The sequence below is a fragment of the Mobula hypostoma genome, chromosome 7, assembly GCF_963921235.1.
Source record: "Mobula hypostoma chromosome 7, sMobHyp1.1, whole genome shotgun sequence".
Classification (NCBI taxonomy): domain Eukaryota; kingdom Metazoa; phylum Chordata; class Chondrichthyes; order Myliobatiformes; family Myliobatidae; genus Mobula; species Mobula hypostoma.
The window spans coordinates 145,665,572-145,692,841 of NC_086103.1; the positions used below are offsets into that span (position 1 = coordinate 145,665,572).

The following is a 27,270-nucleotide window of genomic DNA, read 5'->3' on the forward strand; positions in this document are numbered from 1 at the left end:
GCGAGGGAGGGACAGGGAACGGGATTACTTGGTTGCAACAGCTGAGAAGTTGACACTCCTCCCGCAGCGGCAGCTGTGCTACGCCAGTCAGCCTTGGCCAAACCCATGGGCCGAAGAGACGCGAGAACCTCCCAGACTCCGGAGTACTGGACAGCCTTTTGTGGAGCAAAATAACATCGGCGTATTTCAGAGACCCCGTGTAGAAGTGCACCGGTAATGTCGTCAGGATTACAAGTTTGAGGATTGGGAAGGGGAAGAGTTGAAGACAAAAGTGCACGGAGCTCCCCAGAGGGAGAGAGAAGCAGCCACCGGGCGGGCGCCCGTGCTTGGAGAAGTGGATTGGAAGCTCGGTTAGTAAATGAAGCTGCTCACTTTGATGCTTCTTACTGCACTGGATTGATAAGAGCCAGGGAAATGTTTTCAAGGGGAAACATTTCACCTCGTTCTATGAAAACAAGAAACGATTGAACTCCTTTGCGAAATATGCGATCCCCGGTGTATAAGGATGGGGAGTGAAGTTGGTCTACCTGTTGTTTGGCTCGGTCTTTAAAGTCTTGTTTCTGACCAGGTTGTCTCTGCTCATCCCCGACGGATCTCAGAACTTTTGATGAAAATATTTCGGAAGACGCCAGTCTGTGGTTTGGAGCTTTGTGCTTGTTTGCCGTCTCCCTGCATTTGCTTCCCTGTCCATTGTTTGGGCTGAGCTGGTAGCGTGGGACTAAACATGGAGAGGTGTGGGCTATCCGGCAGCGGCCTCCTCCTGGTCCTTGGCGCTTTCGTGTCGGCTCCAGCCCCCGCCAGTGCCAGCGGTGAGTATTGCCACGGATGGCTGGACTCCCAGGGGAGCTGGCACGGGGGCTTCCAGTGTCCGGAGCGCTTCGATTCCAGCTCGGCTACCATCTGCTGCGGCTCTTGTTCCCTGCGCTACTGCTGCTCCAGCACCGAAGCCAGGCTTGACCAGGGCCACTGTGACAACGACCAGCCGGTGGGCGGCCGCGATGACCAAAGTGGCAGTGAGGGCAGAGACAGCAGCAACTCCTCGGCAGGTAAGGGGCTGAAGGGTGGGCTCTATTACCACACGCAGGGGAAAGCGCTAGTGACACCGACTGAAGGTCGCTAAAGCGTCTAAGAGCAATTGGGCAAATGCACGAGGGAAAGGGGATTTGAAGGAAATACTGGCAGGGTTTAATGGGAGCGTCAAAAGCAGTGTGGGGTTTTATTTGGACCAAATGGCAATCCCTGTGGTATATATAGCGTTTGGTAGATCAGTATAGCGGGACAGATCTCAGAGTTTCCCAATTCCGCGTGTTCTCCAGGGTTGTAGCTGAACCAGGTCAGCTTTCAGCTTTCCCCCAAGAGCTGTTCTGCTACCCAGAAAATGCGGCACGGGTCGGACAATTATACCACGCGATGAGCGGGGACTGGGCGCTGCTTCTACAGAAACTCCGGAAGAACTCGACCAGTCAAGCAGCGTCTGTGGAAAGAGAAAGCAGTTAACGTTTCGGGTCGGGGACCTGTCCGCAGCATGGCGTTGCAGTTACATCAGGAATGGACGCTCTCGGAAAAGTGCGCCTTTGCAGCCTTTCGTCTTTCGTTCGGACCCAGGCTCTGGAATAGCTTCCGAATTGCCCACATAGATTTTAACTCGAGCACGTGTGACATGCGGTTGCGTCCCCGGGTGCATCATCCCGTTTGTCAATCATCTGAACGGCATGCGGGAAGGTGCGGTGGGCCAGCCCGCGCGGAGGCTCGGGAATCGAGTGCGGCATTCACCTGACCCCTCTAGAGGGTGACTAAGGGTAGGATCAGAATTGATGCAAGTCATACCTCCGTATCGCGGTCGCTAAGTCCTAGCCAAGTTAGTCAGCAAATTCCTATTTGTCAATATAATTTTGTGGCAACTAATGAGAATTTTTGTATTTGAGACAGTGTTTGTGTTTGAGACAGATTCCGGTGTGTGATCTTAGGGTGTTACGATATCCACATGTTTTTCTAAACCTTCCCAGATAAAAGCCACGTTCTCGGTTTGAAACTAATTTCAAACGTTTATGATCGGAAAATAGGCGTTGCTCACCCATGCTAAAAGTGGCAATTATAAATATAATTACGTGTTTTTGGAAGTATTTAATGGTGCATTGCGATAAACTTCAAGACCACACAAGTGACTGAAAGCTAGCCGACCCTCAAAAACATCCAGACGAAAATACAACAAATAAAACAGACAAAATAAATAAGTTTCCCAGTGCTTCCAGCCCCAGTGGAGCGAAACAGTTGGATCAGTTTAACTCATTCGGGATCTGTTGTCCTCATTCCTTCCGCCTTAAACAGTGAACGAATGCGCCCAAGTGACGCCGATTTCTATTTAATTCCGAGGGCTTGTTCCAGTATTATATTCATTCATTATATTAACCCCGCAGAGCCAGATGAGGTTCCTACTTTTGATATATGTACTAGGTGCTTGGGTTCTGTGCTTTCATTAATTTTCCCACTGTAATCCACCTGGTTTTCAATGGCCGAGGGCGCCAGAGACCTTACCTCGCACAGCTCTCACTACTTCACTTGATTTAATACGAAGAAGGAGACTTTCGTTGTTATATTTTAGTCATTAAACATTGCTGTATATATTTACCCAGCACCTGCTGGTGTCTGAAAAGAGGAGTCTTTTGGGGACACTTTTACTGGATGGTGGGCGCGAGAAAAGCAAGAGAAGCCAATCGCTAATTTAATAATAAACATTATTATAACAGGGATTACATTTCATTCTGGATTCAACTAGCAAGAATAACATGATTACATACCTTTATCTTTCTGGGATCCATTAGCTGTGGGATGATCCTCATCAAAACCTTTGCTGTCTGCTTGGAGACTACCAAGGTCCGGTGTGGCCTCATCTACATCGCTGAGTTGGGATCACTTCGTCTAGCACCTTCGCTTCACCAGCTGCAAGAGTCAGGATCTCCCGCTTTCCAGCCATTTTAATTCCACTTCCCAATCCCATACCGATATGTCTGTTCACGGCCTCTTCAATTGTCAAATTGGGGCTAAAAGCAGATTAGAGGAATAGCACCTTGTATTGTTTTGCTAGTCTCCAAGTTGTGAGCATCAACGTTGATTTCCCTAACTTCCTGTCACCACTGCCCTCTGTCCCCCCCCCCACTACCTGCCCATCATCCAACACCCCTCCCCCAGTTTTCAAAATCCTTTCCTCAATTCCTTAGTCTACTGTCCTCTCTTCAAATTTCATCTTGTCAGCCCTCTGCCTCTTTCACCTATCCCCTTCCAGCTTCTCACATCATCTCCACTTCCCCCTGCCCCAGCTATTTACCTTCTCCCTCTCACCTGGATTTACTGATCATCTGTTATTTCATTCACCTTCTCCTCCCTCCAGCCTTTTATTCTAGTTTCTGCCCTCTTTCTTTCCAGTACTGATGAAGGGTCCAAAGACACTGCCTGACCTGTTGAGTTTCTCTTGCATTCTATATGTGTTGATACAATTTTAACTGAATTCTTTTAAACTAAGTTCTAAGTAATTTTAAAAGAGATTAAGAATAATTTAATTAAGGTAATAGTAAAAGGATTGGACGATGAATCATGTTTATATTTTTACTTGTTGAGAACTGGTTCCAAGACCAGACCGACAAGTGGAATGAAAAGGCATTTCATCACTCACACTTTGCTAGGTTGAGATCATGCCAATTACCCATGTTGACTTGTTTAAAAAGACCCACCAACTGAAAAGAAGACTATGAAAAGTTTCTTTACCACTGAGGGAAGTACAAATCTGCCAATCGAATATGATTTGAACTAAACTAAATTCACGAGACAGGCCATTCGGCCCATCGAGTCTGCTTTGCATTCCATCAAAAGAACATAAGTAATAGGAGCAGGAGTAGGCTATCTGACCTGCCGAGTTTGCTCCACCATTGAATAAGATCATGGCTGACCTGACCATGGACTTGTCTCCACCTACCTGCCTTTCCCCCGAAACCCTTAATTCCCTGCTATACAAAAATGTATCCAACCTTGTCTTAAATACAGACAAGGTAGCCTCCACTGCTTCATTGGGCAGAGAATTCCACAGATAATAACTTAGGACTGATTTATTATCCCTGTCAATCCCATTCACCTGCCTTCTCCCCATAACCTTTGACTTCCTGGCTAATCAAGAACCTATCAACCTCCGCTTTACGTATACCTAATGACTTCACAACCATCTGTGACAATGAATTCCACAGATTCACTACCCTGTGGCTAAAGCAAATCATCCTCATCTCAGTTCTAAGTGGATGTTGCTCTATTCTGAGGCTGTGCCCTCTGGTCCTAAACTCTGACACTACAGGAAACATCCTGTCCACATCTACTCTATCTAGACCATTCAATATTTGATAGGTTTTCAATAAAATCCCACGTCATTCTTCTAAACACCAGCAAGTACGGGCCCAGGACTATCAAATACTCCTTTCGTTCCTGGAATCATTCTTGTGAATCTCCTCTGGACCATCTCCAATGCCACTGTATCTTTTCTTAGATAAAGGGCCCAAAACTGCTCCCAATCCTCCAAGTGTTGTCTAAAGCATAGGCGTTACATCCTCATTCTTATATTAGAATGCTCTTGAAATGAACGCTAACATTGCATTCCTTCCCAGTATGCATGTTAATCTTCAGGAAATTCTGCACGAAGACGCCCAAGTCACTTTGCACCTCTGATTTTTTAAAATTTCTCCGCATTTAGAAAGTAGTCTACGTCTTTATTTCTTCTACCATGAATGAAACACTTCCCTACACTATACTACATCTACCATTTCATTTCCCATTCTCCCATTCTAAGTCCTTTTGTAGACTCCCTGCTTCCTCAACACTACCACCAAAATATCATATTGCTGATAAACTTGACCATGAAACCATCAAATCTTTTGTGCAAATCATTGACATATAATGTGGAAAGTGGCTCGAACGCCAGTCCTTGTAGAACACCACTAGTTACTGGTAGCCAACCAGAAAAGGCTCCCTATATTCCCACTCTTTGCCCCTGCCAGTTACCCAGTCTTCTATCCATGCTAGTAGTTTTCCTGTAATACCATGGGGTCTTGTCCATCTTGCCTGGTATTTCCTCAAAGAATTCCAACAGATTGTCAGGCAAGATTTCCCCTTAAGAAAACCATGCTGACCTTGGCCTATTTTATCATGTGCCTCCAAGTATCCCAAAACCACATCCTTAATACCGAATCTACTTCTGTTAAGATGGTGGAGCGCTTGAACACAGTAGCTTCTACGGGGTCAACCAAAGGTGTTACTGTATTCTTTATAAATATTTTTTATGATTACAAGACATTGTCTGACATTAAGAACTGTAGGTCTACCCTGTCAGTAAGTTGCTTGTTGGTGGAGAAACTGAAAGAGCTGGACTTGGTGCAGATCATGCTGCTGCCTGTGACAGAGGGGTCAGTGCATGAAAGAGGTGTACGGCCAAACAGCGAGTGATGGCCTCTGTCACTTTCCTTGTGACTCTGTTGGACGTTGTTAATGTGGAATGCTGCAAGTCTGATTCATTGGCGAAAGGCAGAGGAGCTGTGTTGCCTTGTTCATAGTGCGGACTGGGCCTCAAGCCTGGGTGTCACCTGTTTGCAGCTGCCCAAAGGAGAGGCATCAGAGTCAGTGCCAGAGGTGGTGTGGCACAGCATCCATGCTGGAGTCATTGCAGCCCTCCTGTGTTCGCTTGGCAGAAGACAAGATGTGTTGTGTTCAACTGCAGACTCCTGCAACATTCATGGACTCAGGGACTTGGACTGTATTATTTTTTGTGTGATTATATTTTATTGCTGTCTTGTATATGTTTGACTTGTACTGTGTATGACTGTTGGTCCTGTGTTTTGTACCTTGGTCCCAGAGTAAAGCTGTTTTGTTTGGCTGCATTCATGGGTATTCATGTATGGTTGAATGACAATTAAACTTGAACTTGAACTTAGTTAGTAATGGACTCCAACATCTTCCCAACCACTGAAGTCAGGCTAACTTGTCTATAGTTTCCTTTCTTTTGCCTTCCTCCCTTTTTAAAGAGTGGAGTGACATTTGCAATTTTTCAGTCCTCCTGAACCATTCCAGAATCTAATGATTCTTGAAAGAACATTACAAATGCCTCCACATTATCTCTTCAGCTACCTCTTTCAGAGCCCTGGGGTGCAGTCCATCTGGTCCAGGTGACGGTTCTATCTTCAGACCTTTCAGATTCCCAAGCACCTTCTTAGTAATAGCAGTTACACTCAGTTCTTCCCCCTGACACCGTCGAATGTCTGACATTCTACTAGTGTGTTCCACAGTGAAGACAGGCACAAAGTAATTAGTTAAGTTCATCTGCTATTTCTTTGTCTCTCATTACTACCTCTCCAGCATCTTTTTCCAGTGAGCGTGGTCCAATATCTAAACTAACTTCTCTCCTACACTTTAGATACAAGGCGTATCTAAAAAAAAAACTTTGATATCCTCTTTGATATTATTGACTAGCTTATCTTCATATTTCATCTTTTTAGTTGGCTTCTGTTGGTTTTTAAAAGCTTCCCAATCCTCTTATGTTCCTCTAAGTTTTGCTATATGTCCTCTCTTTTCCTTTTATGCTGTCTTTGACTTCCCTTGTCAGCCACAGTTGCGTCATCCTCCCTTTAGAATACTTCTTTGGGATATATCAATTCTGCACTTCCCCAATTGCTCCCAGAAACTCCAGTCACTGCATTTCTGCTCTTCATTTTCATTTCTCTATTGGTTATGATAGGCGAACCAACTTTGTTACAGAAACCTGTTCTTCAGCTTTATGGATGTTCTGTTAATGTTGAGCAGAGGCACAAGCATCTCCAACAAAGCGGCATCACCCGGAGTATCTTGTAGCTTGTATATTCCTGTCACAAACCAGCTTATATTGACCAAAGGAGGAGTTTAATATTCACCATTCTTCTTTATAGGTAGTTGTTCAGAGTACTTCCTCATTTTTTTCTTTCTAGCAATGTAGCTTCATTGGCAAAATTGATCAAATTGTGCTTGAATTGTGATTGAGTGTTTAGATGAATAGAAGTGAAAGTGAAATTAATGCCCATGGGATGAAAGACCTTATAGATACAGAGTTGGTTAAGGAACAGAAGGTGGAGAGTAGTAGCTGAAATATAAATGCACAGCATGCCAGGAACCATTTGTGGAGGGAGAAAAGGGGTGTGCCAGGAATGGGATAGTTCTAGACATAGGCCTAGGAAATGGGGCTGGGCAAATGAGGAAATATCAATGGGTGAGCACCTGGAGGATAATGACCGTGACTTTGCAAGTTCCAAATTAGTTATGAAGAGGGGTAGGCATAGTATAGAACTTGCATGTGAATTGGGGGAGGTCTATTTCAGACAGGACCTGACAAACAACAGAATGGGAGCAGCTACTTGTAAATACTGAGAATTGAGGGCCAATGTGTTCCTTGTAGAGTGAAGGGTAAGGGCAGCAAGTCTGCAGAACTGTGGATGTCAAGGAACACAGGGGGGTTGAGTAAGAAATGAAGAGCATATGATTGGAGTAGAACACTGAAAACAGGGGAGGCTCTTCAGAAGTAGAGAGGGTATAAAGGACAGTTAAAAATAAATTAGGAGGGCAAAGAGGAGGCACAAACAGGTTTAGGAAAAACCCCAAGACATTCTATAAGTTTACTAAGAGCAAGATAGTAGCCGGGTAAACTATTAGGAGTCAAAGGGGTCACCTATGCATGGTGTCAGTATATATGGGTGTGGTCTTCAATGAATACTTTTCATCAGTATTCATCATAAAGAAAGACATTGTAGTTAGAAATTTCATTTGAGATTCTAAAGTATGTTAAGATGAAAAAGGAGAAAGCATATTGTGATCATAACGGAGAATAAATTCTCTGGGCCTGATGTGTATTCCAGACCTCTATGGGAGGCAAGGGAGGGGAATGCTGGGCCTTAATGATATTTATATCTTTGGTGGTCACAGGTAAGGTGTTCGGTGGGCAGCAGGAATAAGTTAGGTAATTATAAGCCAGTTTGTCTAAGGCATAGTCTACTGACCAAGTGCTAGTGATTGGAATTTGTAGAGACAGTGCTTGGTGGTCAGCATAGGCAGAGTGGGCCAAAGTACCAGCTGACTCCATGACTGCTCTGACCATGAAGAGTCAGTAGATTGTAATTATAAAGTTATAATGATGTAATGCCACTGAAACTATCAATGTTCAGATACCTTCAATCTGACTGAAATCAAGACGTTCCTGCCAGAGATTCCTTTCTCCTCCAGAGTGCATTGCTTTGCAGCTTTCTATAGAATAATGACCAGAAATCAGTGATGAAGATGTCACAGATTATGAACTATTCTCCTCACAACAGGTCCTAAAAAATATTGTGTATTTTAAGTTCAGGTCAAGTTTAATTGTTATTCAACCATATATAAATACTCATGAATACAGGCAAACAAAACAGTGTTACTCCGGGACAAGGTGCAAAACAGAATACCAACAGTCATACACAGCACAAGGCACATATAGCATATATAAGATAGAAAGTGCTTAAAAGTCACACAGAAAACATAATTCAAGACCGAGTGCATGCATGTTGCAGTAGTCTGCAGATGAACACAATACATCTTGTCTTATGCTGAGTGAACACTTGGGAGCAGCAGCTACTCCAGCTTGGACGCCACACCACACTGCCCCAGGCACTCCGGTGGAGCGCACCGACTCCAATGCCTTTCTCCTGGGCGGCTGCAATCAGGCGACACCGCAGCCCGGGGCCACACAGCTCCTCCGCCATCCTCCAATAAATCAATACATCAGACTTGCAGCATTCCATATCAACAATGTCCAACAGGGGCTTGCGATCACAGCAAAAGCCACTAAGACAATGACCCACTGTTAGACTGCACACCACCTTTGTGCACTGACTGCTCCGTCGCCTTTCTGCTTTGTTTCCTGAGGTGTAGGGTTTTAGTGATTCCCTAGGAAACTATTTAAAAAAAATAATACCCCCTAATTACATTTTTGTTTTTAAGATTTAGGACATTTCAATTTCTTTCTTAATTTTATATGTGCTTTAATCCTTACAATCTGAAATTTTTTTGATTATTGGGTAAAACTTGTGCTTAATACTGCCTGTTGTAACTGATTGATGACACATTAGAGTTCAGCAAAATGCTCTGATCCCTGGAGTGTGGTTTGTATTGCTGGGAAACTAGTGGGACAAACTGGGGAGATTGGTCATGCTTCAAGTGGAGGATTGCAGGTTTAGTTTGATGCAATACCTGTATTTTATTTATTTAGAGAAATAGCACAGTAAAAAGCATTTCTGGCCCAGTGAGCCCATACTGCCCAATTACACCCATGTGAGCAATTAACCCTGTACTCCTTTGGAATGTGAGAAGAAACAAGGACCCAGAGGAAACCTATGCAGTCATGTGGAGAATGTACAAACTCCTTGCAGACAGCGGCAGAATTGAACCTGGGTTGCTAACGCTGTCATTTCCGATCAACCTCCTCTGCTTCAGAGAAAACAAATCTAGTCTCTTCTCATAAGAGAAGCACTCCATCCCAGGCAACATCCTGGTGAATTACTCTCCAGCACTTCTATCCTGTAATGTGGTGACCAGAACAGGATGCAGTGCTCTTGCTGAGGTATAAACAAAAGTTTATAAAGTTGGAATATAACTACCCTGCTCTTGTACTCAGTGCTGTGATTATTGAAATCCAGTATCGTACATGCCTTCTTAATCATGTTATCCACCTTAAAGGATCTTTGACCTTCCATAACAAAGTTCCTCTGATGGTCAGTGCTCCTCGGACCCTAGCATTTATGGTATATGTCCTAACCCCATTAGTACTCCCAAGATGTATCACCTCACATTTATCAGTATCAAACTCCATGTGTCATTGCTTAGCCCATTTCACCAACACATCTGTATCGCCCTGTACCTTGACTGCCCTCCATAATGTCAACAACTCTGCCAACCTTAGTGTCATCTTTAAACTTACTGATAATGCTTCCGGCATGCTTATCCAAATCATTCACGTATATTACAGAAAGGGTTGCAGCACTAATCTCTAGTTACAGGTATATCAAATTTTAAAAAATGCCTTCTACCTGCTCTGTCACCCTTTGCTTCTTAACACCAAGCCAATTGTAGATCCAATTTATCAAGTAGTCCTGGACCCCAGGATTGCAAGGATTTTTGAAGGCATTAATGAAGTCCATGTAAACTGCATCTACTGCATTGCCTCCAATGATACACATTGTTACCTCCTCATAAAGTTCAGTTATATTGATCAGACAAGAGCTGCTCCTGACAAAGACATGTTGGCCTTTCCTGATTGGTTCCTGCCTTTCCAAGTTAATTCTGTTAGTTCTGCACCAGAACATTTTTCCCCAATCGCTTCTCTCTTATCAACGTTAGACTCACTGATCTGTAATTCCCAGATGTTTTCCCTTTGCCTTCTTTAAAAGTGATCACATTAGTTCATGAATTGATCAGTCTAGATGCTATTCCTAAATTGAATCAAGAAAAATCAATGCATTTATGTAAATAAAATTTTAACTTAAGAACTCACCTCACCACAGCCATCTTGACTATGCTTCTGTAATCTGAAGCATGACATATGAGGGGCAAGGCTTAGAGGGATATGGGCTGAACACAGGAAATTTGGACTAGCTGTTTGGGCACCTTGGTCAACATGGACTTGTTGGGCCAAAGGGCTTGTATATGTGCTATATTGCTGTATGACTCTGAGGCTGCTGGATGCTGCATACAAGGTATTAACGGCAGAAAGACCCTTTGATTAAAGTTTTGCAAACCCCTGTGATGTGTACCTAGTTTATATTTGAGTGTTGTAGGTCCAACAGAAAAATCCAATTTATGTGGGCAAAAGAGGAAATTGGTGCTGTGCAACCTGCAACATTGTGAGGAGAAGTAAGGGGAAAGCTCTACGCTATCCTGGTTAGTCATGGAGGGAGCAACTTAAATCAACTTACTAATTGGCAAGATTTCACCAGCAAATAGTTGCTTGTGTGCTAACCTGGCCAAAATAGCTTTTCTGTGTGAATTTTGCATGGAAAAGAATCTGCAAATTTATCCAATTTTGGTTGCTTCTCTTATCGAATTGTGGCAAGCTTATTGTTAGATGAACAGATTGTCTCATCTGTTTGTGGACCGTAGTATCAACAGTCCCTAGACATACATTTTATTATGTGTGCAGTGCCAGATATGTCAATGTCATAAGATACTGAGTAAATGTAAGATAAAGAATTACTTGCAATGCATTTTGAAGACTGGACTTTGAGGACATTTCCATTCCATTGTTTACGAGGAATTCTGATGGATGCATGAGAACTTGCATGAACTTCACTACCAACCTAGAACCGCTTTACTAATGGAGCATGAATATCTGGATTATAAAATGTTAAATCTAGTTTTTACAGTTTGATGTGAACTAACTTCAAGGATTGAAGTTCATTGCTCCATAACTCCTGGAATTAACTTTATGTTAGAGAGATTAGGGCATCACTCAGTATAATAAATAAGTATATTATCTAAGTGAGAGGAAGCTCTTCTCTTCATTTGTGTGAAAGCCCTAGGTATTTCATAGACCTTTCTCACTCAAACATGCCATAATCTACAGCAGTAATAAGATGCTCTTCTTTATTTACAAACATTTGGCAATTAAGAACGTTTTCCAAGATCCATCATTGTACTCTATCAGGGAGATGTGGGCCCAGAGTGAAGAATTGCATTTTAAAATTATCTATCTGAAAACTTGCTGGCTGTGACTTTTCTAAGCAGGCAAATAACAAATGACATTTTGTTGCACAGCAACAGAAACTTAGGTAACAGATTTCCTCACTTGCATACCCCAGTGAGTTCTGATTGGCAACAACATCTCCTCCACAATGTCCATCAGCAGAGGTGCACCACAAGGCTGTGTGCTTAGCCCCTGCTCTACTCACTTTACACTTAGGACTATGAGGTTAAGCACAGCTCCAATATCATATTCAAGTTTGCTGAAGACACCACTGTCGTAGGCCAAATCAAAGTTGGTGTGAGTTAGCATATAAGTGGGAGATTGAAAATCTGGCTGAGTGGTGGAACAACAGCCTCTTACTCAACATCAGCAAGACCAACAAACTGATTATTGACGAGAGGAGGTGGAAACCAGAGGTCCCTGAGCCAGTCCTCATCAGGGGATCAGAACTGAAGAAGGTCAGCAACTTTAAATTCCTTGGTGTTATCACATCAGAGGATTTTTTCCAGGGCCAAACACGTAATTACAATTATGAAGAGAGTTTGCAAAGATTCATCATGACATCTATAACTTTGATAAACTGCTATAGATGTGTGGCGGAGAGTATATTGGCTGGCTGCATCACAGTCTGGTATGGAAACACCAGTGCCCTTAAACAGAAAATCTTAAGATATAGGAGCAGAAGTAGGCCATTCGGCCCATCAAGTCTGCTCCGCCATTCAATCAAGGGGTGATCCAATTCTTCCAGTATTCCCCACTTCCCTGCCTTCACTCCATACCCTTTGGTGCCCTGGCTAATCAAGAACCTATCTATCTCTGCCTTAAATACACCCAATGACGTGGCCTCCACAGCCACTCATGGCAACAAATTCCACAGATTTACCACCCCCTGACTAAAGTAATTTCTCCGCATCTCAGTTCTAAAAGGATGTCCTTCAATCCTGAAGTCATGCCTTCTTGTCCTAGAATCCCCTACCATGGGAAATAACTTTGCCATATCTAATCTGTTCAGGCCTTTTAACATTTGGAATGTTTCAATGAGATTCTCCTTATTCTCCTGAACTCCAGGGAATACAGCCTAAGCGCTGCCAGACGTTCCTCATACGATAACCCTTTCATTCCTGGAATCATTCTCATGAATCCTCTCTGAACCCTCTCCAATGTCAGTTTAACCCTTCTAACATAAGGAACCCATAACTGCATACAATACTCCAAGTGTTGTCTCACGAGTGCCTTATAGAGCCTCAACATCACATCCCTGCTCTTATATTCTATATCTCTAGAAATGAATGCCAACATTGCATTTGCCTTCTTCACAATGGACTCAACCTGGAGGTTAACCTTTAGGGTATCTTGCAAAAGAACTCCCAAATCCCTTTGCATTTCTGCATTTTGAATTCTCTCCCCATCTAAATAATAGTCTGCCCGTTTATTTCTTCCACCAAATTGCATGACCATACACTTTCCAACATTGTATTTCATTTGCCACTTCTTTGCCCACTCCCCTAAACTATCTAAGTCTCTCTGCAGGCTCTCTGTTTCCTCAACACTACCGGTCCCTCCACCTATCTCTGTATCATCAGCAAATTTAGCCACAAATCCATTAATACCATAGTCCAAATCAGTGACATACATCATAAAAAGCAGCGGTCCCAACACCGACCCCTGTGGAACTCCACTGGTAACCAGCAGCTAGCCAGAATAGGATCAAAAAGTCCTGCAAAAAGTAGTGAATGCGGCCCAGTACGTAAATGGGTAAAGCCCTCCCCATCACTGAGCCCACCTTCACAGAGCGGTGTCGCAGAAAAGCAGCACACATCATCAGGGACCCCACCACCCAGCTCATGTTCTCCTGCTGCTGCCATCAGGAAGTGGTACAGGAGCCTCAGGACTCTCATCAATAGGTTCAGGAACAGTTATTACTCCTCAACCAACAGGCTCTCAAACCAGCGGTGGTCACTTCACTCACCCCATCACTGAACTGTTCCCACAACTTGAGGACTCACTTTCAAGGACTCTTCATCTCATGTTCTTAACATTTATTGCTTATTTATTATTATTATTAATTTTCTCTCTTTTTGTATTTGCACAGTTTCTTGTCTTTTGCATACTGGTTGTCCATCCTGTTGGTGCAGTCTTCATTGATTCATCATGATTATTGGATTTATTGAGTAAACTCGCAAGAAAATTAATCTCAGGGTTGTATATGGAGACGTATATGTACTTTGATTATAAATTTACTTTGCACTTTGAACCACACGAAGAGATAGAAGGAGTACCAAGCATTTTCCCATTTTGTCTTTGTTTCTGTAATGGACTGGACCCTGCCAGAGGAGTAGGTTTTCACGAACCTGTCAGATAGGCTCAACCATACCTTGGCTGATCTGTATGTACATCACCTGTTCCTTTTGTCGCCTGGTGGAAATTCCATATGGCTGATTCTTTACAATAGAGTTTGTGCTGTAATGTCAAACTGATGATCAATTTACTGGTTCCAAAAAGACCAGTTCATTTGATCGCATTTGACAAAGTTTATCTTATATGGCTGGCTGGGCCATACCTCTTTCTAAACTATCATTCCATGTTGCTAGGGGGAGTTCTTCCAGACTTTGTAATTACAATCAATCACAAGTTTTGTCTCTAAGCTATTTTGTCGTGTTAAAAATTAAAACCTTCAATTAGCTATGCCAGGAGGTCATTATGTGCAACAGCTTAGTGCATGATTTATAATAGTCTGTTTCTACACCACTGTCTAATGTAGCCTGAGGGTTTCTGTGATTTATCCCACTGCAAGGAGAGCACATCGTCTGTCCACTGGAGGTACCCCCAAACAACGTGTCCAACTGCAGGGAACCAGGCCTGAGTCTAAAATTTACAATTTTATTTTCCTTAAATAGACAGTGCCTCCAACATTAAACCATATGAGTAAGTACATTATCCGTATGAGTAAATGTAATTATGATGTTAATTAGTTTATTAAATTCTAGGATTGCATGTGGCTTGGAAATATTGAACACCTTGAGCTTAAATATTAATGGATTATAGGAAGTGGTGGTTACTTTGTTAACGTTAAATGGTAGCCTGGAATACTCATTGACAGAGGATGAGTGTTTTCATACCAAAGAACTAAGAGTTGACAGGGCCATATAAGTAATGCTAAATCTGTACAAGTCATTGTTACATTCTAGGTGAAATGTTTTATGTTCCACATTAAAATTATTCTAATTTATTTGTGGGATGTGTGTGTCATAGGCAAGTCCATTACTTATTATGCATCTGCAATTACTCTTAGTCTGGTGGTGAGATGTCATCTTGTTTTTAGGTAGAATGTTCAACACTTGTATCCAGTGACAAAGGTAGATTGATGGGATTGATGTGATTTGAAGTGGAACAGAGATGTCTCCCTGTACCCACTGGCCTGAGTTACAAAGATTACGCATTAATAATAATGATCAATTAGTCACGGAGAATCTGTTTTTTGGCAAGTACCTTTATTGACCCAGTTCACGAGCATGTGAATTTACACAACTGAATACCTGTGTGCACATCCACTCGTTCTCCCTGATCCTTCATGAACAGTCAAAGAAGAGAAAATGTAAAAGGGGAAAAAGAGCCCATGTGACCTCCATGTGTCTGACGTGGGGTCACCCACTTACACAATGGTTGGTCTCCGGACAGATATTGCTGTTTGTGGTCCTAAAATCCTTCATCCTTATTCCTTCCCTTATCAGCTCAATCTCTCATGTTTTAATTTCATTGGTAATCTGACTGATTTGTGTCAGTGTCAGGTTGGATGTAGCCCAGGGCTACAAGCAGTATTGCTTTATGGCTGTCACTTCAGTATTGTGCCTTAGGTGATTTATTTTGTTCTGTCCAACTCAGAATGGTCTCAGATTTATCAGATCATTAGCACAAACTCCTTCTGTCAATGTTCAACTGCCCTGATTAAGTTATCCCTGAGCAAGAGCCAGTTCACCAAACAGTTCACAAAAAGGCAGCTACCAGGACAGCCTTACAAAATGGCTGTCTCCATCCTGTTCACTGATTCATAGATTGCAGTTCTTTCTGGCCAAGACCTTGTTCTAAACTGTGGAGTTTATGCTTTTGAGAGGTTCTGTGAAAGAGTTGGAAGTTGCTGTGATGCAGCATGGTATCCATGGTATAATTCTGATTGTGGAAGTGAGTATTTAAAGTGCTCAACAGAAGTTGATTTGACCTGGATGTTTGAATTTCTGGACAGTTATTGAAGCTGCTTCATTCCAGCAAGGAGAGTACTGCATTACATTCCTGAATCGTGCTTCATAGATAGCGGAAAGATTTGGGCAGTAAAGAGATGAATGGCTTGTGGAACATACTCAATCTCCAAAGTATTCTTATGGAGGGATTCAAAGGGCTGAAAAGTAATCTAACCTGATGAGTTTCAGGTCATTGCTGAATACCAAAATGCTGATGGTGAAGGACACAATGGGTTTTGCTATTTATGTTCTTTAGGTCTGGTTACTGTCTTATGAAACCATGACTTGCCCCTGATCAGTCAGCATTGAGTATTGTCTAGTATTGGTAAATGTGGGTACTGTTGTGTCTGTGCACAACATATATATTAAATTAAATTTATTCAATAAAATTCATCAAACACATCGATGAAGGTAGAGCAGTAGATATAGTGTATATGGATTTCAGTAAGGCATTTGATAAGGTTCCCCATGCAAAGCTCATTCAGAAAGTAAGGAGGCATGGGATCCAAGGAGACCTTGCTTTGTGGATGCAGAATTGGCTTGCCCACAGAAGGCAAAGGGTGGTTGTAGATTGTTTGTATTCTGCAAGGAGGTCGGTGACCAGTGGTGTTCTGCAGGGATCTGGGACTCCACCTCTTTGTGATTTTTATAAATGACCTGGCTGGAGAAGTAGAAAGGTGGGCTAGTAAGTTTGCTGATGACGCAAAGGTTGGGGGTGTTGTGGAATATCTGGAGGGTTGCCAGAGGTTGCAGTGGAACATCAATAGTATGCCGAACTGGGCTGAGAACTGGCAGATCGAGTTCACCACAGATACGTGTGAAGTGGTTCATTTTGGTAGGTCAAATTCGAAGACAGAATATGGTATTAATGGTAATGTGGAGTATGGAGGATCAGAGAGATCTTGGGGTCCATATCCATAGGACACTCAAAGCTACTGCACAGGTTGACGGGGTTGTTAAGAAGGTGTATTCACCAAGTTGGCATTCATCGACCATGGGATTGAGTTCAAGAGCAGTGAGGTAATGTTACAGCTATATAAGACCTTGGTCAGACCCCACTTGGAGTACTGTGTTCAGTTCTGGTCACCTCACTACAGGAAGGACGTGGATACTGTGGAAAGAGTGCAGAGGATATTTTTAAGGATGTTGCCTAGATTGGAGAGAGTGCCTTATGAGAATAGGTTGAGTGAACTTGGCCTTTTCTCCTTGGAGCGACGGAGGATGAGAGGTGACCTGATAGAGGTGTACAAGATGATGAGAGGCATTGATTGTGTGAATAGCCGGAGGCTTTTTCCCAGGACTGAAATGGCCAATGCAAGGGGGCATAGTTTTAAGGTGCTTGGAAGTAGGTACAGAGGGGATGTCAGGGGTAAGTTTTTCACACAGAGAGTGGTGGGTGCATGGAATGCACTGCCAGCAAAGGTGGTAGAGGCGGATACAATCGGGTTTTTCAAGAGACTCTCAGGTGGGTACATGGAGCTTAGAAAAATAGAGGGCAATGTGGTAGGCTAATTCTAGATAGTTCTTGAGTAGGATGCATGGTTGGCACAATATTGTGGGCTGAAGGGCCTGTAATGTGCTGTAGATTCCTATGTTCTATGTTCCATATATTCATGTACAAACTGCTTTATTATTTAAGTGTAACCCTCTCACTGGGGCTCGTAAACAGACTTGATCTGTTATCTAACTGCTAACAGCCACATGACTCAGCGGTGAAAAGACCACCTTTCATAAACAATATACAGCGGGTCTGTGTGATTTGGAGTTCAACCGAACAGGAACGCTGTGACATTCTGATTAAAGGAACCTTGATTTGAAAAAAAATACTGTGTAAGTACTACCCACACACAGTTATCGGTAGCCCTGAAATGAAAGATCGCACACCAGCAGAAGGTTATAAAGGAAGTGTATTTACCAAATTTTCAACTTTAACAAACAGTTACAGAAAAGAAGAAAAGGGCCCAGTACAGTTAAACCAGTCCAATGTGCACAAAATGTTGGAGTTCATACTGGAGTAGTCTGAGGTGTATCTCTTCACTCACACGCTGGACCTGCAGTCTGTGTGAAAGCACCCACCACTTTCTGAACCCCCCTCGAAGACCATCTCAAATGAACAGTCTCTTTCTCTCCCAGGAGTATTGGCCCTTCCTCCTTGGAGCCATTCGTCTGCACAAAGCACTTCTTGCAATGGGGACTGTTCTTCCAACAGCATTCTGCGGCATCTTCCCTTGTCCTCTGCTCCACAGTTCCCGCTAAAAAGACCCCAAAGTAGACTACTTCCTTCAGAAAACTCTTCCGCCCAGCTCTCCAGAACCTTCTCTCACATCCTGCAATCCTGATTGGCTGACACACATTTCTAAGTTGGACAACATGGCTCTTTTTCAAGGCTGAAGCCAAAACACACTTTCCAGCATGGCACACTCCTTTTTACAGAAAACTGCTAATATAAACTACCCTGCAGCATAGCAGTAGAAATCCTAACCAGGGCGTTATATAAGGAGATTAACACAGATATTTTCTGTGAGCATTTCCACTTCTGATCTTACAATGAGGGAATTATTGCCAAGGCAACTGAAAGTGGTTGAACTTAGTACTCTTGATTTGGGCTATGATGATTGACCTCTGACAATCACTAACTTTTATTCTAGGGCTAATTCCAGAATTTCAGCTGATTTCTATTTTGCTAGTACTGTATTACCAATTCAATACAGTACACAACACATACTTGTGTAATGTATTGATAATGACTTCGCCTAAAAACAGTACTTCTTTTATTAATCACAACTGATTCAAACAACTGAAAGATTCAGCACGTAGTTTCAAACAATCACTTTACCCTTTAACTACTTTAGTTACTTGCAATTAGTTAATTCTAACACTTACAAAATCCACTACTTGTATTCAGATGTTACCTGTTATTGATGAACTTGGCCGGGGTTTGATCTTAGAGAGTTCTTCTCTGAATCTGAGTTGTCTTCGTTAGTGGTTGGATTCTAGAGTCACAGCTCCTGATCATCTCATAAAGCAAATTTTTATACATATCTCCCATACTTTGCTTCATTCTTTATTGTCTTTGCACAGCCCTAATTCTATGCCGTATGCATTGAGCACGTGTTTCCTTAACCTCTTCAAATTGTTGTTGGCTCCATCCTTCGATAATTTCAATCATTTTTCCCTAATTTACTGGAGTATGTATCTGAGATTTGTAATGTATCTAAAAGTATTTAACTAAAAGCTGTCAGAGGTCCCAAATATCTTCATTTCCACCTGTCAAAATCAGGTTTAATATCACGGGCATATGTCATGAAATTTGTTGTTTTGTGGCAGCAGTACATTGCAATACATAACAAAAACTATAAATTACAGTAAGTAGAGTTATATATATTTAAATTATTTAAGTTGTGCAGAAAGAGAGAAGAAGGACTGAGGTAGTGTTCCTGGGCTCATGGTTCATTCATAAATCTGATGGTGGAGTGGAAGAAGTTGTTCCTAAAGTGTTGAGTGTGGTTCTTCAGGCTCCTGTACCTCCTCAATGAGAAGAGAACATGTCCTGGGTGATGGGTGTCTTAATGATGAATGCCACATTTTTGAGGTGTCACCTTTTAAAGGTGTGCTGGATGTTGGGGAGGCTAGTGCCCATGACATAGGGGGCTGAGTTTACAGTTTTCTACAGTTTTTTCCAATCTTGTGCAGTGGCCCCCTCATACCAAGCAGTGATGCAACTAGTTAGAACCACTAGAAATTTGTGAGTGTCTTTGGTGACATACCAATTCTCCTCAAACTCCTAATGAAATATTGCTGCTATTGTGCCTTCTTTGTAACTGCATCAATATGTTGGGCCCAGGGTAGATCCTCAGAGATGTTGACTCCCAGGAACTCGAAACTGCTCACCCTTTCCACTTCTGATCCCTTGATTAGGATTGGTGTGTGTTCCCTTGGCTTCCCCTTCCTGAAGTCCACAATGACTTCCTTGGTCTTACTGATGTTGAGTGCCGGGTTGTTGCTACGACACCACTCACCCAACTGATCTATCTGGTTCCTGTATGTCTCCTCATCACCATCTGAAATTCTGCCTGCAATGGTTGTGTCATTGAGCTGCACCGATCCACACAATCATGGATGTAGAGAGAGAACAGTGGGTTAGTGCGCATCCTTGAGGTGTGCTAGTGATGATTGTCAGTGAGGAGGAGATGTTACTTCCAATCCACACAGACTGTGGTCTCCTGGTGACAAAGTCAAGGATCCAGTTGCAGAGGGAGGTACAGAGGCCCAGGTTTTGGAGCTTGTTGATTGAAACTGAGGGTATGATTGTGTTGTATGCTGAACTGTAGTCAATAAACAGCAGCCTGACTTAGGTATTACTATTGTCCAGGTGATACAGGGCTGAGCAGAGAGCCAATGGGATTGCATCCGTGGGTAAACCTATTTTGACGATAGTAAATTGCAGTGAATTCAGAAACTTGCTTAGGCAGGAGTTGAGTCTAGCCATGACCAACCTTTCAGTGCACTTCATCAGAGTAGATGTGAATGCAGCTGGACGATAGTTATTGAAACAGCTCACCCTGCTCTTCTTGGGTACTGGTATGATTGTCACCCTTTTAAAGCAGTCGGGAACCTTCAGCTGCAGCAGTGAAAGATTGAAGATGTCTGTGAACAGCTCGCTGGTTGGTTGGCATGGGTTCTCAGAGCTCTGCCAGGTACAGCATCAGGGCCTGACGCCTTATGAAGTTTAACCTCTCAAAAAATGTTCTGACATTGGTCTCTGAGACAGAGGTCACAGGGTTACCAGATACTGCAGGGATTTGCACAGGTGTAGTTTTATTCTCCTTTTCAAAGCATGCATAAAAGGCGATGAGTTCAGATAGCTCACGATGGGATGGTCCTCAGGGCTGTAAGTTTGTCTCAGTAATATTCTGACATAAGACTGATGAGGTGTCCATGGCATGAACTTCCTTTACCAAAAATATTTCTTCCTCAGCAGCATAGTCTCCTCCCAAAACAGAATCAGATTTGTGTCATTGCTGTGGCTGCCGCACAAGTCTATGGCTTAAAGATAGAGGCTTACTAAGGTGGTCGGAGGGATAAAGGCCTTAAGCTCTTTGAGGATGGAGTAATTAAGGAGCTGCGCTAGAGATTGAAGCTATTTAGGACACAGAGCCATTCAGAAATACGAGGGGTGATTGATAAGTTCGTGGCCCAAGGTAGAAGGAGATGAGTTATACAGCTCTTGTTACATGCATGTGCAGTTCAACTCTTTGAGTGATTATGCAGAAAGTTTGAAGTTAACAACTCATCTCCTTCTACCTTAGGCCATGAACTTATCAATCACCCCTGCTGTGGACCACTTTCTGGAGGTCCAAGACACCAACTTCTACAAAGAAGGGATCCGTATGCTCCACGACTGCTGGACTAAATGTGTAAATGTAGGAAAAATAAATGTGCTAGGTTTTCTCAAATTGACTCCTTCTACCTTAGGCCACGAACTTATCAATCACCCCTTGTACAGCTTCAGGAGGAAAGAATCACTGGAATGGGCTCAGGGCATTGTGGAAAATGAAAATTGAGGAGTAAGAAATAAAATTTTTTGAGGAGAAAAAGGTGATGGAAGGAAGCGTGTGTGTCTGAGGAGTAGACTTACCACTAATCATTTTTTAGGACTATGGTGAAAATATCGAAATAAGAAACCTTCAGTCGGGCTTAGACTGTCACAGTGTATATGCCAAATTTCATTTAAAGTTAGCATGTTAGATCATTGTGTTGGCACGTGGCCAAGTGGTTAAGGCGTTCGTCTAGTGATTTGAAGGTCGCTAGTTCAAGCCTTGGCGTGTGTGTCCTTGAGCAAGGCACTTAACCACCCATTGCTCTGCAACAACACCGGTGCCAAGCTGTATGGGTCCTAGTGCCCTTCCCGTGCACAACAGCGGTGGCGTGGAGAGGGGAGATTTGCAGCATGGGCAACTGCTGGTCTTCCGTACAACCTTGCCCAGGCCTGTGCCCTGGAAACCTTCCAAGGTGCAAATCCATGGTCTCACAAGACTAATGGATGCCTATATAGGTAAGGTGATCATTTACAGTGAAGGCAAGATCCACTGGGTGAAGAAGACCACATAATGGATTGGTTCAACTGTGGCCATGGTGATGCTGAAGTGAGAAGAGCAGCAATGAAGGAGAATGCAACAGCTTGTGGTTGCAGCTTATTCGTAACCTCTATGGTCCCTTTAGCCTCATGTCAAAGAGACCTTTGGCTTGTTTGGTGTCATGGAGGAATTCCATTTGTGGGTTGACAGAAGGCTGTTAAATGGTGAGTATTTGCATCAAACGTGGAGGGAGTACACGGTATCACGAGGTAGAGAAGGGATGGGGTGGAGGGGGGCGTGACAGCGGAGAAAAGGTGGCAAGGCCAAGAGAGTACGGAAAGCAGTGGAGAGAAAAAAAGGTCAAAATAATGGTTGCACTCTAAAGCAGCATCTGCAATCAGCACAGAAATGAGCTCAAAGTTACAGACATCAGAGTGAATTTAATATAATCATCAGATCAAAGAATTCAAATGTAACCAGTGAAATGCATCCTCTACAGTGCAGTGCTGAAGTGGGACCAGTGTACGCGTTACTTGCAGTGCACTGATATGATAGAGCCAGTTAATACATCCCTTGCAGCATAATGATTCAATGAATTAATGTAATGCGTTCCCCGCAGTACAATGATGCAATGGAACCAGTGCAGTGAATTATCGGCAGTGTAGTAATGCAATGTGCAGACCTTTTAAAAAACTTCTCATCAAACTTTTCACCACAGAGCTGTACATCCAGTTTTTCTTCAGTTTGGGCATTTGAATAATAACACTGTATAATTTTGAAATGATTCTTTTTGTAAAATCATTTTCATTTCTATGTTAACAAACCAGGCATAAAATGACAAGAAATATCACATCATCAATAAGCCTTTTATGTTATTGCATGTTTCAGATTTTAGATATATACAGGATATTTAGTTAACCAACATCTGGATGAATCTCCCATTTCCCTTCCATCACCAGAACTATGGTAGCCAGTACTCTTTTCAGGAACTCGAGAGATGCCGAATCTGACACTATAAGGAAAGCTATGATAAACAACATAGATGTCGATGGAGGATTCCAGACAAACAACTCAGCATGAGAATCATAGGATTGGGTAGACAATGAGAGTAGGGGGAATGTTTGGAGCACCATCAGTATAGATTTGCCGGGCTCTTTTTGTGTTGTTTGCTGCCTGTATTGTGTGGTCTGTCAACAGAATGTCATGGTGTAAAACCACACTGTTCTGGGAGATGTCTCTCTCCCTGAGAACACTCCTGTTCCAGTGGGTGTCAGCAGGCCACTGCATGCTGAATTTTGAGACCTCTCTTCTATCCCTGTGCTGGTCTTGGTGGATCCAATGTTATTTTCATAGTTGCTGCAGAGATCATTGTAGTGTTTTGACTTTCCACTACTCCACTGTAATAGTTTACAATGTTTTTAAACATCTGTATCCATATTGCTAGTTCTTTCACAAGTTCTTTTTGTTGATGAGCATTTAAATATGTGCCAGTGAAAGTTTCTGTTGATTTGCCTCTGTGTTGGCTATGTTACCAGCTCTATTCTGCCCAATGTCCTCACTCGCTCTCAGGAGCTGAACCGCACTCATTGCCACCTTAGTGTGATACTTGCCCTAAGGTGAGTTTCGACCAAGCATAATTTTCTAGACTCCTTCCACCTCTGCAACATTGCCTGACTCATTTCCCCTGCGCCCAAGCCTCCCTTCTTTATCTTTGCACTCTCTGGCCTCAACTATTCCAACGCATACCTGCCCTGCCTCCTGAACTCTATCCATTGATCCACCCACTACCTCCTCGCCTGGTCTCACCTCTCGCCTGTATACTTGTACTGCCTCCCTTGCCCCCATCCTCTTATTCTGGCTTCTGTCTCCTTTCTTTCCAGTCTTGATAAAGGCCTTGGCCTGAGAAGTTGACTGCTTCATTCCTTCTGTAGATGCTGCCTGACTTGCTGAGTTCCTCCAGCATTCTGCATGTGTTGCTGAAGATCTCCAGCAGTTGCAGAATCTCTTGTGCATCCGAAGCTCTGCTGCCTGATGTACAAATTCGGAATTAGCAGTCCCTCTATGGTCATGCCCCTTCCTCCGTTGTTCGTGCCCTCGGATCTTAGTCTCACATTATTCTAGTTCTCGTCCTTGATTTTAATGGCCGTTATGTTTTTGTCTGTGCTCTCAGCTCCAGGGTCCTACAGTTCAGCGGCTTCTCTACCTTCTATAATTTGCCATTGACCAAGATTTTGGACATTTGCCCTGACATTTCTTTTTATGATTCCCTTGAACTAGGGTGCGTTAGCCATTGTGTTGAAGGCACAATTTAAAATGCAAGTTGTTTTTTACCTTTCTCATTAATAACCTGGTGTGTTTCTTTTCCTCTCTCTCCAGTGCCGATCTACGTGCCTTTCCTCATTGTTGGCTCTGTGTTTGTGGCCTTTATCATCATAGGCTCGTTCGTGGCAGCCTGCTGCTGCAAGTGCCTGAAACCCAAACAGGAGCCACAGCAGAGCCGAGCCCCGGCAGGAAGCCGCCTGATGGAATCTATCCCAATGATCTCAAGCTCTGGCAATCCCAGAGGCTCCTCATCCCGGCAATCCAGCACTGCTGCCAGCTCCAGCTCCAGTGCCAACTCTGGGGCCCGCGGTCCCCCTCCAAGAACGCAGACAAACTGCTGTCCACCAGCAGAAGGGGCAATGAATAACGTATACTTGAACATGCCACCCAATTTCTCAGTGATAAGTTGCCAGCAGGCTCCACAGATGTTGCCACACCAAGCTCAGTTTTTACACCCTCAGTACCTGGGCTTTGCAGTTCAACACGACTCTTTAGCAATGACCCCCACGCCTCCTTTCATGGATGGGCTGCAGAACAGTTACCGTCAAATGCAGACGCCCTTCCCTCATGGCAGCACTAATACGGAACAGATGGTGTATACAACAGTAACTGTATAGAAAGATACTAATGTATTTTTTATATATACCTGCAATGTGGATGTTATCTATTTGAAATAGAACACGGGTTGAGACTTTTGTAAGCAATTTGTTTAATTCTCTCAGTTGAGACCTTAAAAAAATTCTTAAGAAGTGTGTGTGATAAAGGTGTTGTCGATTCCTCTTGATTCTCCTGGGTGCTTAAGGCAGCTAATTTGATACTTCTCACATTACCTGGTTGTTAGAGCTGCGACAGGCAATGATCCTTTAAGCTCTGGATGGTTTCTGTTGCTCAAATGTCATTGTTGGAAGTAGTGGATGACCAGGACTATAGAATGCGCCACATGTTGTGAATACAGACATATTGCCCACTGATAACTTCTATCCCACTGGAAATTGTAGATGTACATGGTCAATACTGTCTCCTTGATAGTTACATAAGTTTATGTAGTCAATCCTGTTCCATTGATTTCTGCTGCGAGGATATGTGGCAGCTAGTGTTACTGCTTTGTTGATCACTAGGTAGAGTTTGGATTGTGTTTGGTCTGTAAGATATTATTCTGATGGTCATTACGTTAGGCAAGTGCTATGATAAGTGCCCACTAAATGAAAACAAGTCTGTATCATAAAATTATGCACTTCTCATTTAGGATCTCCTACACAATCTGGTTACAACTGTGTTCTACTCAAAAATGAAGAAAAAACTATTCCTAATAAGAATAAAAATACAGCCAGGGTTCACTACATTTGTTGAACAGAAGCATGATTAATTCCAAAAAAACTGCGGCAAAATTCAATGAATTGTGAGATGCCACAATTTTTACTGGGTAGTTTGTCAAAAGTTGGTCTCATAATTTATAAAATGGGGTCTTCGTTACAACAAAGGAAAATCACAGTAGTTATCGGGCAAATTTTGATAAATGCTATCTGTCTAGTGACAGTGGAAATTCCCATTATCTTTCATCAAAGTCCTCACCTAATAAGCAGCGTAATTTTTGAGGGTTCACAACTTTTCATTACATAAATATAGTCCAAAATTCTCATCAAATTATTTAAAACAATTCTAAAATCACCATCACAAATTTGAAAGAATTTGGAACTGCACTATAAGGGTCGTAACATGCATACACTTTGATGTTTGAGGGACATGTACAGTCTCTGTGAAGGAATATCTTGTTTGTTGTTTTGCCGTGCCATATAAATCGGAGGGTTGCTGGGCAGCACGGTTCCCGGGGCCAGAAGGAACCATTCCACACTGTACCTCAATAAATAAATAAACGATAACACATGCATATCTTCAAATTTGCAATTTCTTCCAAATTTTGCAACAAAATATTATTTAAATTTATTTAATGCTGAACCAATGTAGACTGTAGCTCAGTTCATAGCACTCTCTCCTGTGATTTAAAAGATTGTCAGCTCAAGTCTTCCTCCAGAGACTTGAGCATATTTCACAGTCACAGTCCAGTGAGGCAACGCTGTTGTAAATGTTGTCTTTTAGATGAGGTGAAGTGAAAGTATATATGGCGTTATTTTAAAGTGCAGGGTAGTAATCTCCAGTGACTTGTTCAATATCTATTCCTCAATCAATATCTTGCTGATTTTAGGAACTTGCTGTGAGAAAATTGGCTGCTGAATTTCAAATGTTACAATGGTGACTATACATCAAAGTCAGAGTCAGAGCACAGACACAGGCCCTTCATCCCAATGAGTGCGTGGTTCCAGTGTCCTTCCTTCATCCTGATGAATCCGTGGTTCCTATTTCCTCCTTTCAGCCCGATGAATCCGTGGTTCCAATTTCCTCCCTTCAGCCCATGTCCCACTGAGTTCTGCACCTCCATCTATCCATCTAAGTGCTTCATAAATGAGCATTAGCTCATTGGTTTTCAATAGTTAATTGTTTTGAAAGACATTGGGACATCTGGAAATCCATACAACACTAGGCATCTTTTAGTTCCTTGAAGGATTGCATTTAGATATTAATGTCATCGATCAAAAGTTTTTTTTTAATAAAATTAATTCAGGGTTGTGAGATCAACTGTTGTTGTTTATGAAGGTGTATAATAAAATTCTTTTATACCCAAAAAGAATTCATAATTTTCATTGAAAGTGTGTGCACAGCAAGTAAAATCCATTCATAGCTACAAAAAGATGACCAAGTGAACATTGGAATATAACTGAATTTGTATACCTGAGTACATTGGTTCTCATTTAGATAAAGTTATATCACAAGTATTTGAGAATCAGTATTTGCTCAATACAGCTACTCTTTTATT

General features: G+C 42.6%; 1 protein-coding gene across 1 annotated transcript; it reads left to right on the forward strand.

Moving 5' to 3' along the window:
• Positions 1–27,069, forward strand: LOC134349031 (protein shisa-2 homolog). The gene is made up of 2 exons (XM_063052877.1): positions 1–1,046; positions 24,453–27,069. Exons 1-2 carry the CDS (start codon positions 725–727, stop codon positions 25,013–25,015), a joined length of 885 nt encoding a protein of 294 aa, XP_062908947.1. The 5' UTR covers positions 1–724; the 3' UTR covers positions 25,016–27,069.
• Positions 27,070–27,270: the final 201 nt, after the last annotated feature.

Excerpts from the sequence above, each read along its gene's own strand:
- LOC134349031 (XM_063052877.1), top strand. The coding sequence starts at position 725 with ATGGAGAGGTGTGGGCTATCCGGCAGCGGCCTCCTCCTGGTCCTTGGC. Across the intron at positions 1,047-24,452 it reads CAGCAGCAACTCCTCGGCAG|TGCCGATCTACGTGCCTTTC; the intron begins GTAAGGGGCTGA and ends CTCTCTCTCCAG.